A 14584-nucleotide genomic window follows, 5' to 3' on the forward strand; every position below is an offset into this window, starting at 1 on the left:
CGGTACCGGTGACCCCTGTATATAGCCTCGTTGTTGTTATTCCTATTGTGTTACTTTTAATTATTACTTTTTATTTCAGTCTACTTGGTCAATCTTTTCTTCTTCTTGAACTGCACTATTGGTTAGGGGCTTGTAAGTAAGCACTTCACGGTCAAGTCTACACTTGTTGTATTCGGCGCATGTGACAAAACAAGTTTGATTTGATTCGATTTTTGAACGCTTCGTGTTGCCATGGGAAACATAACTGCTGGACGGGATAACGCGAGATTTTGCGGCAATCACGTTGCCTGTCTCTTCTCACAAACATGGCGGACTACCGAGAAGCGCCCTTGGCCACTCGGCCAAAAACGTTGGACCCAGCTGAATATTTCAACCTTTCGCTGAACCAGAGACGTGCCGAGGAGGAGAGGGCTGGTTTAAGGGCTCAGCTGAAGAGACAATATCAGATGCAGCTAAACAACCCCCACAGAAAAGAGCTTATTGTAAGTACAGAGTGAGCTAACATGCTAACGCTAGCTAGCTTGCTAATGTCAGACCCACAGTTCACCAGTGTAATGCTAACGTTTGGTAGCCAGCAAGCATTCGCTAGCCAGACTGAGAACCCGACCCGACAAGTTAATGTACCTGTATTCGGCAATTGAGCTATTCAGCAAATGCCATCTTATGTATATCTACGTAACTAGCTATCTTGCTAATTTATAATCCAACAACAGGCAACACCACAGGAAGTTTTTGAGAGTAAGCGAGCTAACTTTAGGCAAGCTGGTTTTATGATGCCTGGTGTTAGCTACTTTAGTTGATGTGACCTTGATGTTAGAATTTCATAGTCATTTTGCTATTTAAATAATTTTGGGTTCTATTCAGTAACATGTATTCTGGGACGACATGACTGTTTTGCATTCAACCGTATACGCCCTGCGTAGTAGTTGACTGCAATAAGACTGACATGACTCTCAAAGAATGGCCATCATTAATGACATCAACTTTTATTTGTCACATGTGCCGAATACAACTGTTGTACACCTTAACGAGAAATTCTTACTTACATGCTGTTGCTTTTGTGTTTACAGGAAGACCCTGCCTTGACACGCTGGGTGTACGCACGCACCAACCCCTACAACCACTTCAGAGCCACCAAGAAGACGTCGCTGCTCTGTGGGCTCTTCGGAGTGGTGCCCCTCTTCGTCCTGTACTACGTACTGAAGACTGACAGGGTATGGATGAGATGACACAACCCCTTATCCTGCTCATTTCCTGACATTAGAGGTCTATTTGAAATCCACCATAGCCTCTATACTAAGGCACTTTATTTAGATATGAAGAGATTGAATAGATTTGAGCAATATGGTGGACATTCCTCCCATCACAGGGCTTGGTGAAGTTATTGCCATATTGATCATACTGAAATAGTCCTTTGCCTTGGTCTAGGGTTAGGGGTTGATTTGCAACTGTTATGTAGTGTGCTGAAGATTGATCTTACAAAAATGTTTGAGAGAAACCTTAAAAATATTATTGTCAGACAAAGCTTCAAAGCAGATTCGCTCCCCATAATGAAAAAATGATCACTTCACCATGTCGATGAGCTAAGATGAATGAACAGAGTGATTTAATACTGTCTCGGAGGTCTCATACATCACTGCCTTATTAGGCTACATTTGTGTCTGTTAGATGACTAGTGGGCACAGTCTGATGGCCCTGTTTGAATGTAGTAGGCCTACCTAACTATAGTCAGGAGGAAGAACATGTGCTGCTCATGTCTAAGTTCATCTTATACTCTGCAACCATTCTCTGTAGTGTCTGTGACATTTTAGTCTACATGGCACCCCTTCCTCCATTGTTATTGAGATCCTCTCCCTGAATCTGTGCCTGAATCAGAGAGATGTCACAGAGACCTTGGTACTGAGTGTGCCATTGTCACACTGTGCTGTAATTCCTCTGCTATTTTTCCACTGAGAGGAAGAAAAACCCTGTATTTATTCATGAGACATTCATTCATATTCTAAGCAGTGGAGGATGAGTAGGTTGCTTAGGTGATGATGCCATCTCTCTGTTGCCATGGGGACCACACTAACCCCCCTCTGTCTCCAGGACAAGAAGGAGGAGCAGATCAAAGCTGGGACCTACGATCGCAAGTTCAAGCTCGCCTACTGAGTTCGCTCATCACGGACCTTCAATGTAAAGTGTTGTAGAGATAATATCAGTGTGTATCTATTATTGGTAACTGAATAAAACTTCTGTTATTGTTGAAAACAAAATGAGTGTCTGCCTGTCATTACAAACATCGAAGGGCTAAGAATGACATGAGCAGCAAAGTAATGAAAACACGCTAATAAGACTTAAGACCAGAGTATTTATTCATTCATTTCTGTCCAGTGCAATTTTTCAATGAACAGGTCAAAGAAACGAGCATAGACCAAATTAACCAAGCACTCAATATTACGCTGTGAGTGATATCTAAGGGATAATCAACAAGAGGCTATTTGTTCTAAGGAAATGGAATGAACGACGTTGAAGGTGTGTTCCACGGCGCGACACCGGAGTGACACTAACCTTCCACGTTGATGCATTATTTTCCAGTTGGAATATCCACTGACCTACTGAAATAGGTAGCAAGTATACTGGATAGCTACATTAGTTGCCTTGGTAACCAAACAGACTTGCTAGTTTCGCTAACTAAACCATCAGTCCTAGCTCGCTATTATGAAAATCGAATTCAACAATGGCAATGTCTTCAATTTGACTTCTGCTTTCAAAAGCAGCTCATACATAGAACATGTAAGAATGAACTAGAACCATTGAATTCTACCATGCTAATTTACACTGCTACCGTGCTTTATAGGGAAATAATGCAAGCTCTAGAAGGCCCTTCAAGCCAATCAAAAATGAGTATTCAACAACGCCATTGTATAAAATGTATTGAGCATCATCGTGTTGCATTAAATCCTAGAGGATTTTCTGGTGATCTAGGGGAAGTAATGACTGTTCTGCCTCTGCTCTACTGTTTGCTGGGCCTCCAGTTGGGGTCAAAGTGTTTGCGGAGGCTGTCAGTAGCTCTTGTCCAGCCTCTGACACGTCTCTAGGCCCCACTTAGTTACCGCCATGCTGAACGACTACTCAAACATGAAGAGGGATGTTACTGGATGTCCCACTATGTACAGCTGTTTGATAATTGTGATCACATCGTGTGTGTGTGTTACCATGGACCCCTCGGCCACCCTCTCTGGTTTGAGGGGGGTGGTGCTGTTCTTCTCGAAGTAGTCTCTGTCAGGACCGTGAGGGGTCATCATGCTGGAAGCCCTCCTCCTTGGCCTCATAGTGGCTCTTAATCAGCCCCATGAACTCACTCATATAGTTCCCTGGAACACAGACAGGGGGTGCTCTGACATAACACAAACACACTACTACAAAACACACAAAGGGACTAGTGACAGGGGAAATGTAGTCACTAGAGGGGCATGCTAGAACGGACAAAGGTGTCAGTAACAGAACTAAAGACAAGCATAAGAAGTAGCTATTTGTGAGATTTTTTCTGAGGGTTAGTGTGTTTATTATACTGTGGTAGTAGGGGGGTCTAAAGGTGTGGTCAGCCACTCCCCAGCGCAGGGGAAAGATGACAAAGTCAGCGATGGTGACGTGTGGACTTGGCCGTCAACACCGTGAAGATGGAAGGATCCTGGTGCAGAGATGGAGGAGAGGAAGGATAAGTGTGTGTGCATGCATTTGTGGGAAGATCTAAATTCCATACTCCTGGCATCCTCTCCTCGTCACCTTCTCAAAACCCATTGGAGGAGAAGGTCAGAGGGGAGGGACCTCTGACTTTTTGCCTGTGTGTGAGGTTCTCACTGCATGATCGAAGGCCACACACTTGATTACCATGAAGTTCTCCAGGTTGTATTTGTTCGGTGTATAGTTCCCATGCCACGTCACCAGGTTAAAGGGAGAGAAATCCTACAAACACACAAACAAGAAGAAACAGAATAATAAACAAATGTATAGCAGGGACCGCAGCAGCACCGTTTGGTCTACCGCACCTTTGAACTTGAGATATAGCCTTACCTCAAGCCAATGTTCATTTTAGGCAAGAGGGCCCTTGATATTCAGAATTGAAAAAACAGCCGTAAAAGCTGCATGAAAAAAAAAAAAAAAATAACTCAGGGGGAGGATAAGGGCTGATTTAAAACACAATGTACCTCTTTTCATTCTCTGCTCTTTTTTTATATTTACCCCGTTCTTTGTGATCCTCAGCTCCAGCAGGTATTATGCCGTAATTGGCTTCACAATCAAACTTTCCCAAACTTTCAGCGCCCGCGGCTCAGGGAGAGGGAGACGGTGTAGAGATATTTCTTCATCTTGATTGTTAAAACCAGAGCAATTTTATATAGCAGTGCTGTTCTGATAATGTCACTGTGAAAGAGACATTCAATGGTACCTCTAAAATCAATATAATTCATTACAGCTCAAGCTGTCTTCAGGGCTGACCCATGTACCTTGTCATATGTGCGCAAGCGCACGCACACACACATTCTCACACACAGATATTCCTCCTACTCCCACAGACATACACCATACTAGCACACTTGCATACAGTACAAAACACACACACACACAGTCACCATGCACCCAGGGGGTCTGAGGACCCCAAGGCAGGTAATCTCTTGGGCATTACAGTTCCTGTGATAACTCTGGCAGACTCGATTAAAAACGTAGCACAAGAAAACACACACAGACACACACAAAACAAAAACATATTGGCCCAGTCAAGCAAATAATAAGTTAATTTGAGCAATTTCATCTCTCTGCAGGAGGACCAAACAGCAGGATGAGACGCAGCAGAGATGGAATCTGCCCCACCCACTCCACTTCCAATCTGTGTGTGACACACACACACTCCCTGCAGTCTCAGGTTAGGTGGGGGGAAAGAGCAAGCCCCAACACCTGGTCCGAACCCAGAGAGGGAGACAAGAGTGAAAGAGAGGGTTGGATGGAGAGAGGTTAATGAAAGAAAGAAGGGTCCGGTGTATACACCATGCAAATATTCCCTCTAACACAGGTATTTCCACAGTTACCTCCCTCACACACACATACACACACACGCATCATTTCGCCCTGTCTCCTTAAAATCCCCTACTGTCAGACAAAATGAGTCGATCCAATTACCTGCTCGACAGGATGCGTTCAGAGCAGGGCGGGAAATCATTCCCCAGTGAAATATGCTGAAATTAGTGCTTAACTCAAGCAAGGTTTTCTCCCCTTCTGAAAGGACAGGCAGGTATCTGGCGGGAACTCCTGGACGAGCTAACTAATTATTAGTGATTAAGGCTGGTAAGGGAGACGAGACCGGAGCCTGCTGCTGAGAAGAACAGTCAGGCGTTTCACGTTAAATCATTGGGGATGGCAGTTCAATGTTCTGTATTAACTCACAGCTAACTGCTAATAGAACCCAATAGCGGTTCTGTATTAACTCGCAGCTAACTGCTAATAGAACCCAATAGCTGTTCTGTATTAACTCACAGCTAATAGAACCCAATAGCTGTCCTGTATTAACTCACAGCTAATAGAACACAATAGCTGTTCTGTATTAACTCACAGCTAACTGCTAATAGAACCCAATAGCTGTTCTGTATTAACTCGCAGCTAACTGCTAATAGAACCCAATAGCTGTTCTGTATTAACTCACAGCTAACTGCTAATAGAACCCAATAGCTGTTCTGTATTAACTCACAGCTAACTGCTAATAGAACCCAACAGCTGTCCTGTATTAACTCACAGCTAATAGAACCCAATAGCTGTTCTGTATTAACTCGCAGCTAACTGCTAATAGAACCCAATAGCTGTCCTGTATTAACTCGCAGCTAACAGCTAATAGAACCCAATAGCTGTTCTGTATTAACTCGCAGCTAACTGCTAATAGAACCCAATAGCTGTCCTGTATTAACTTACAGCTAATAGAACCCAATAGCTGTTCTGTATTAACTCGCAGCTAACAGCAAATAGAACCCAATAGCTGTTCTGTATTAACTCACAGCTAATAGAACCCAATAGCTGTTCTGTATTAACTCACAGCTAACTGCTAATAGAACCCAATAGCTGTTCTGTATTAACTCACAGCTAATAGAACCCAATAGCTGTTCTGTATTAACTCACAGCTAATAGAACCCAATAGCTGTTCTGTATTAACTCACAGCTAACTGCTAATAGAACCCAATAGCTGTTCTGTATTAACTCACAGCTACCTGCTAATAGAATCCAATAGCTGTTCTGTATTAACTCACAGCTAACTGCTAATAGAACCCAATAGCTGTTCTGTATTAACTCACAGGTAATAGGCCTCACTTTAATAGTCTGTACAACTTTTCTCAGGGCCCGATTCAATCAGATCCCCTTTAGCCGACATCCGCATAGCTGATGTTTGCACGGTGTCAATGGTGAAACTGTGTTAGAGCTGTCAAATCCACAAGCAGCTCCAGGTATTATGCCTAAAGCAGACGTTGCCATTGGCTGTCGCATTAAGAGAAATCCCATGAAATCCCACTTGTTGACAAGTTGTAACACTGAAATGTGAGATGTAATCTACACCTGCCTGATAGAAATCCTCATTATTTTAATATAGCCTACACTTTCTTGTTCTGAACTTCTAATGCGAGTGGGGTGGGCGTGGCTTCATGGCACTGGTCACAAGAGCAGCTGCTTACCGATTTGACAGCTCCAACACAGTTCCACCTCTGCCATTGCCAAAACATCAGCTATGCGGGTGTCGGCTATCGCCGGTTAACGCTTGATCTGATTGAATTTATGCCTCAGTGTTGGGATGGCTAGCTAAACACTAAAATAGTGGTGTCCCATGTATACATTATTACAAGCTACTATTGTGAATTATAATGCTGTATATTGTAATGTTTGTGCAAGAACATGCACCCAAAGACACACACGTTTTTACTCACGCACATAGCAGAAACAAGCAAGCACGTCCTCACACACACACACCTGTTGGCTGGAGAAGAGCTTGCCCTGGTACTTGTTAATGACAGTGTAGCCTTGTGGCTACCTTGCAGTCGTCATATCATGCCACCAGAGTCAGAGAGTTGACAAGGCATTGACACGTGGAGGGGTCACACACACCTATGGGTCCCAGGTCGGTACACCTCCAACACGTAGCCTCTGGTCTCCCCGAACACATCCACACTGAAATGCATTTCTTTCTGCAACACACAGGGAACATGCAGGTGAGGTGATGGACAGGTGAGGAGGATGGGTAAGAGAGTCAGGTGATGAGAGAGAGAAAAAGGTTAGAGGAATCTGGTGAGTCTTGACACAGGTAAAAGGAACAGCTGAGATTGAAAGGTTGAAAGGTGTTGCCGTCTCACCTGGATGACGCAGGTCTCGTTGGGTTCCACCATCATCTTCCCAAACTCTGTAGTGATCACAATCTCCCCTGCTGGGGCACTGCAAGAGGGAAGAAAGTGGGAGAGTATATAAGACTGCTTATGTTATATTGTGTTTATGTATACTTCAAAAACCAAAGGCATATTTGACTGACCAATGAGAAAGTCTCCATCTGAGTTGTTGAAACAACTGAAAAGCAGAGACTACTTTATTAAAAACTTGATATTGTGCATAGAGTTGTGAAGATCAACGATGAGAGAGATGAAATTGTGTATGTAGTACTGTATGTATATAATGGTATCATACAATGGAGACACACACACACCTGTCAACCATGGAGGTGTTGCAGGTGAACATGTGGATACCGATCCTGTTGTGGGACTTAGTGTCTCCTGCTCCACATAGGGTGTGCAGACCCTATGATTGACAGATGGGAGAACCAATTAGACCCAGGAAAGAAGATAGGCTGTACCAGAAACAGCTAATCGCTATAATGGAAAGCCAGAGGGTTTAATGGATTTGGAGATGCTGAATGGCAGCAATTGCAGCTAACAGTGAGAAGAAAAAAAACATTTCAAAATCAAATCAAATTTCAAAACCAAATTTCTGTTTCTTCTGCCTAATCTCACACTCTAATTCTCTCCATTGTCTCACTTTCCAAACCCTGTCCATTTAATTTCTCTCTCTCTCGCTCTACCTCTCTACCTGGTTAGGGTCAGGTTCCACTTCATCCCACTTCTCTGTTAGGATCCCACAGTGCATTGCGGTGTACAGCTTGTGACGGACAAACGGTAGGATACGGTAGAACCAACTGGGAAACAAGGAAATGGAGTTAGGAAAGAGAGAGATAATATCTGTGTATGTGCATGATTAAGTGTATGAAAAAAGTCCTGTTTATTACATTTTTACATTTGAGTAATTTAGCAGAAGCTCTTATACAGAGCTATTTTCAGGGGCAATTAGGGTTAAGTGCCTTTCTCAAGGGCACATGGACATATTTTTTTCACCTAGTTGATTCTGGGATTCAAACTAGCGACCTTTCGGTTACTGTCAGGGTTGGGCAGTAACTGATTACATGTACAAAACAACTATAAATGTAATCAGTTATGTTACAAGCAAACATTTTGTAATTAGATTATTGGATTACATGGCATCTTTCTGTATTTCCAATGGCATTTAATTCAGGATTTTAAAAAGGTGCAGGTTTACATTTGTTCAGAGACCACTATGATGACAAACCAAATGCCTTTGCTGGATTGTATTTTTGTCTTATTCTAATGCCTCTTAAGAGGAAAGTAAACTACCCAACCCTGGTTACTAGCCCAACACTCTTAACTGCTAGGCTACCTGCTGCCCTATACCTAGTGTTAACATGCGCCCTTTGTCCACGTTCTGATTGTGCCAACATTTTTAGATAGGTGTCGATGATTAAAAGACATATTGTGATCTGATTGTCCTGACCACCTCCAGAGGTAGCCAGGCACACATTGTGTCTGGATATCAATCAGGTATAAACAGATCTGGATGATCAAACTATTTAAATCCTCATTATACTGGTCTCTAAAATCATTGACAGGCAGTACCATTGACTTATGGCACCAATAATTGTCTTAAAATAAATACATTCCGAATATCTGTTAAATAATTTGCATACAAGGAGGCACCAGCTAATATCGTCTCATGCTGACACAGTGGATATTTTAATACAATGTGTAGATATGACAAACCTTGATCAGATAGGCTGTATCAAAAGACCAATTAGTAGCAAAAGACCAGAATTGGGCTGCCTGTGTAAACGCAGCCACAGTGTTTAGATCTTATTGATCAGATCATGAAACTCACATATTAGCCCCAGGTGTAAATGAGACTTCTGTGTAGGCCAATGTATTACTCCATTATTTATTCAATCTGAGCGATGAAGGAGAAGTTTCTGTCAATAACTATGATATACCTCATCTTATTGGTTGGCTGTGTGCAGGTGAAAGCATAGCCGGAGAGTTGTTCAAGGTAGAGACCATAGGGACACACCTGAGGGTTGTTCTGCTGAGACAACAGAGCTGGGTTTAACATCCTAGAGGGGAGTAACGTACAGTGGTGTACCGGACACCCCTGCAGCCCCCTGCTTATGAGCTCTAGGGGCCCATGTGCCTGTCATCAATGTCTATTTTGTTATTTAATACATTATTTTGATGGTAACCCCTCCAAAAAGTAATTCATAAACCTTTTTTACTTCCACAGGACGTTAACTTTCACTGGGGACGGGGGGACATGACCCCTCCACATTCTAAAATTGTGTTTTGTTCCCCCCTCCCCCAGTTGTATTATTGCACTGTGATACAACATAAGTCGCTGGTGTGCTTTAGGACCATGCAGATGCCTCAGAGTGGTTGGGTATGCGATTTTCCGGTTTTAGACGGCTGGATTTAGAACCGCATGGACATCACAGAGCAGGTGGACAGGCTAGCTGTGTGGGGGAAAGCATCTAAAATGCTGGTGTACAGGACCAGCATGGGAGAGATGAACAGAGGCAGCTGCTGTCTGTGTTTGTTGCGCTTTTTCTCTGAGACGTAAAAGCAAGCAGAGCAGAAACTGGCTACTCTTTCGTTGACTGATCTAGCTGGCAAGTTAACTGCTGTTTGATATAAAAACAATGTATTTATTCCCAGCACTGAGCTAGTATTGTAACTGACATGTTACGTTAGATAATGTTTCATCGCCTCTCCACTGAAGTGAATGAACTTCTAGCTGCTAGTTTAGTTAGCTAGCTAGTAGCTACCACAGTCAGTTCAGCTCAAGCTAGCCTCTAGCTATCTGTCATTTAGCAGTATCTAACAACTCTTGTGTGTATGGAAATGTTTTGTAGCCTTTGTTTTGTCCTGTTTCAACAGAAGTAAATGTGATGACGTACCATTGTACCATTAGTTGGCCAACTGTAACTAGCTAGCTAGCTCACTAACGTTAGCTATTATTTTTGCTTCAATCACACTAAACCTGAATCAAACAGTGAAACCAGCAGCCAAATGATTGAAGACTGATATTCTGACCTTTTTGCTGCGCAATGCAAGTTTTTATTAGTCAGTATAGCAATGTAACGTTGTTGATCTGTCAGTTTCCCTAGCTAATGTCTTACTTTTCACACTGTATAAACAGCTCTACAGGCTTCACTGTCATGGTGCACAGTCAGTACACAACACTGTGCTCATCATGCCTCAGCAGGATCAGATGGTGACAGGTTTCCCTGCAGGGTCAGACAACCAGGGAAGACCAGTCTACGGCACTCAGGTGAATTTTGCAGTATATTAACAATATCAGTCAATGATACAAAGTTCCATCTTGAGTTGATGGGTAGGATACAGTCTGGGATCAAGGAATAATGGTAATTTCAATTATTAAACCATTGGTTCTATTCTTGGATAATATAATGTATAAATGTACACCAAGGTAATTATTTGTCATGCCTCATCTGAGCATCAAGGTCAGGCAGTCAGATAACTTTAGCAGACACAACACTTTATTCTCTCTGTGCAGCAAACACAGAAAAACTAATTTAAGGCAGTCTGACAAACATCTAAAGTTGATTTCCAAACTGTATCAAGGGTTGATAGAGGCTTTTCCCAATGACACAAAACATGTCAAATGAAAATGTGAGGAAGACCTGGGAGGCGCTATTGACGATGATGAATGGATATAGATATTTTAGAATGTAAATTCATGTTCATATAATCTGACATAAATGACTGCAGTTTAAGACCATCCATAGAACATTCTATATGCCAGTGAAACTGAGTATCATGCATCCAGAAATTAAATTATTCTGCTGGAGGTGTAAAACACAAAAGGGGACATACTTGCATATGTTATGGTCTTGTGAATGCTGTCTGAATTCTGGAAAAGAGTATGTTATTTTATCTCAGCATGTCTACAGATTCGTCCTTCTCCCTAATTTTGTTTGTTTGGAAATGTCGATACTGGAGACTGTTCTCAGAAGAATCTGTGTAACCTAGCATTTATAGCGGCTAAGAAATGCAGGTTGGTTGTCCTCCCACAATGGATGGCAGAAATCTCAAGTTATGTATCACTAGACTTGATTTATTACAAGATTAAGGGTATACTGTGCAACTTTCATAAGGTCTGGATGCCTTATATGGAATACTGTTTGACAAAAGGAGTCAGTATTGAAAACATGCCCACATCAGGAGAGATACCTATTTAGGCAATCCCCAGCTGCTGGGCTGCTCAGTCCTGGCCCTGGGGGTCTGCCATACTTGTCATTGATCCCTCCGGAACTTTCATTACTCACACCTGTCTCCTATTCCCACTGACTAGTACTTGTATAAGTGTGCCCTTTGGTTTCCATTGGGCTGTTGATTATTGTTACTATGTCCGTTGAAGCATGTGAGTACCTGTGCTCTGTGTTTTTGGCTTTCGTGCCATTGTGGATTGCGCAGATGATTACGATCTCATCCTGTGTGTTAATCATTGTGCCAAAAACACCAGTCTCAAGATCAACAGTGAAGAGGCGACTCCGGGATGCTGGCCTTCTAGGAAGAGTTCCTCTGTCTAGTGTGTGTGTTATTTGCCCATCTTTTCTTTTTAATGGCCAGTCCGAAATATGGCTTTTCTTTGCAACTCCGTCTAGAAGTCCAGCATCCCGGAGTCGCCTCTTCACTGTTGACGTTGAGACTGGTGTTTTGCTGGTACTATTTAATGAAGCTGCCAGTTGAGGACTTGTGGGGCGTCTGTTTCTCAAACTAGACACTCTAATGTACTTTGCCTCTTGCTAAGTTGTGCACTGGGGCCTCCCACTCCTCTTTCTATTCTGGTTAGAGCCAGTATGCGCTGTTCTGTCAAGAGAGTAGCACACAGGTTGTACGAGATCTTCAGTTTCTTGGCAATTTCTCGCATGGAATAGCCTTCATTTCTCAGAACAAGAATAGACTGACGATTTTCAGAAGAAAATGTTTGTCTCTGGCCATTTTGAGCCTGTTATCGAACCCACAAATGCTGATGCTCCAGATACTTAACTAGTCCAAAGGCCAGTTTTATTGCTTATTTAATCAGTACAACAGTTTTCAGTTGTGCCAACATAATTGCAAAAGGGTTTTCTAATGATCAATTAGCCTTTTAAAATTATAAACTTGGATTAGCTAACACAACGTGCCATTGGAACACAGGAGTGATGGCTGCTGATAATGGGCCTCTGTACGCCTAAGTAGATATTCTATAAAAAATCTGCGGTTTCCAGCTACAATAGTAACTTACAACATTGACAATGTCTACACTGTATTTCTGATCGATTTGATGTTATTTAAATGGACAAAAAATGTCTTTCTTTCAAAAACAAGGACATTTCTAAGTGACCCCAAACTTTTGAACGGTAGTGTATTTAATAATGATCTCTTACCTAGCTTGATGATTGTGGACATTATTGCTTACTTTTTGTTCTAAATAGAGACAGCTAGAAGGGTCATGGGTCATATTAGATTGTGTATAAATGCAGGAAATTAGCTTTAGATGCCCCCTCAAAAAAAAAAAATACAGACCACCGCCAAGTTATGTCCCCAACACTTCTAAACCCCAAGTTGCAACCCTGTATAGAACTACTTTGTATGCGGCTGTCTGGCTGACTCATTGGATTTGTTCTTATTTTTTTTGGGGGGGGGGTGTAACTCCAACCTTGCGGGGGTCCAGAGAAACTGCCTTATGCTGGTGGTAAAGTGGGTGTAAGGGGGTGTTGCTAGATAACAGGTGAGGGGTATAGACTGGTTAGCTGACGTCATAAAAACAATGCCCGCACTTCATAGGGACAGCAGTCTGTGTGTTGTTGTGATTCTGGATGGCCAGATAGCTAGCAACAATGTCAAGAAACTACCATGTGTTGAATTGTAAGTGACTCATTTCAGCTCATTGTATCTTGTTATTGAGGTGTTTAGACTGATGTCATGTGGTAATATGGCAAAAAAATCTCAAGCTAACCAACAACTGTAACAATGTATATATTTGAAAGACAACTCATGCTCATTGTGCAAATGTGTGTATATTTTCTATAAACATTGGAGTCTAAATAGAGTTTACATGTTGTCAATAATCTAAGCCAACCCCATCTGTTTTGCCCGATCGTTGTGCACAAGTCGGTTTTGTTGCTAAGCAACCAACCATCTATGGAATGTTACCTGACCTTCAGGTAAGGCTCCTGGACAGCAAGGGTCTTCAGATGAGAACTCATTCCCAAACCCACTCAGGTACTGGAAGAGAGCAACAAATTAGGGGACAGACAGTTGGCTGGACAGTGATAGGCCTGGTCTTTAAAACAGACATATTGGGTGATATTGTGACAGTATACCTGTGTTTTTGCTTTTGGTTTAACATTGATAAGAACTTTGATTGGCGTCAATGTTGAGTCGTTCTCCTTGTGTCATCTGTTTGCATACGTGTCACACAATGCAAACATACATGACTACTCTGATAGGCATGCAACTCCACAGGACGAGCCCTCTTACTCTCTTTCTCTGCTACACTGGGAACGTGGCTGGGAACGTGGATTATATAAATGTTAACTGACGTTAATTGATAAAAGACACACTCCAGAACTCTACATTCCACAAGCGACTTGGGCACAACATCTGAGCATCTGCTGAATCCAGCCCGATGATTGGGTAGAAGGAAACGCTCCTTCAGCGCACCGCTTGTCAGCAAAAGTAGCCTATAGATGTATAGCCTACACACAGCTAAGTCTTACATATTGTAAGATTTCTGACATTTGTTGGTGCGATTGATAGCTCCATCACCCATAAAGTAAAACGTTCAAGTGACATTGGAATAACAATTATTATCTTCACTATATGTTAATAATAGATATATATATCAAATGAAGAAAACAATTCATGAAAAATAACAGTCAATCTCCGCAATAATATATAACCTGAACATTGCTTAATCATAAATGGAGGTAATATTTACTGAAGTTATGCCTCCTTACCTTGAGCCCAGCCATTGTGCTTACTTAGGAAACTGTCCAACTGAAGCAAATACGTTTTCAGTGTCCAACACCCTTGTTAAAACTTAACTATTTATCTCCAAACTTAACTAGGTTAGCTCCATAACCTATTGGCCACACAACCCCAACGTCCCGTGATAGAGTGAAGAAGAAAGGAGGGATGGATATGGCATCTATTTGGACCAGACTCAGTCCGTGACGTAT

General features: G+C 42.2%; 2 protein-coding genes across 2 annotated transcripts; one reads left to right on the top strand and one right to left on the bottom strand.

Annotated features, from left to right (window-relative positions):
• The first annotated feature begins 279 nt into the window (after nucleotides 1–279).
• Nucleotides 280–2255, top strand: ndufb4 (NADH:ubiquinone oxidoreductase subunit B4). The gene is made up of 3 exons (XM_064949902.1): nucleotides 280–482; nucleotides 1071–1214; nucleotides 2089–2255. The coding sequence occupies exons 1-3, from the start codon at nucleotides 306–308 to the stop codon at nucleotides 2149–2151; spliced, it is 384 nt and encodes a 127-aa protein (XP_064805974.1). The 5' UTR covers nucleotides 280–305; the 3' UTR covers nucleotides 2152–2255.
• Nucleotides 2256–2995: 740 nt separating this feature from the next.
• hgd (homogentisate 1,2-dioxygenase) lies at nucleotides 2996–14377 on the bottom strand. Its single transcript, XM_064949903.1, is given in 17 exon segments — nucleotides 2996–3047; nucleotides 3049–3288; nucleotides 3290–3356; nucleotides 3555–3631; nucleotides 3633–3673; nucleotides 3844–3948; nucleotides 6985–7074; nucleotides 7076–7136; nucleotides 7138–7199; nucleotides 7365–7435; nucleotides 7538–7572; nucleotides 7709–7800; nucleotides 7863–7931; nucleotides 8089–8194; nucleotides 9335–9423; nucleotides 13557–13628; nucleotides 14363–14377. Coding segments are annotated over 17 exon segments (1344 nt in total).
• Between the last annotated feature and the right edge of the window lie 207 nt (nucleotides 14378–14584).

Source organism: Oncorhynchus masou, chromosome 30 (assembly GCF_036934945.1).
Source record: "Oncorhynchus masou masou isolate Uvic2021 chromosome 30, UVic_Omas_1.1, whole genome shotgun sequence".
In the NCBI taxonomy this organism is placed as follows: domain Eukaryota; kingdom Metazoa; phylum Chordata; class Actinopteri; order Salmoniformes; family Salmonidae; genus Oncorhynchus; species Oncorhynchus masou.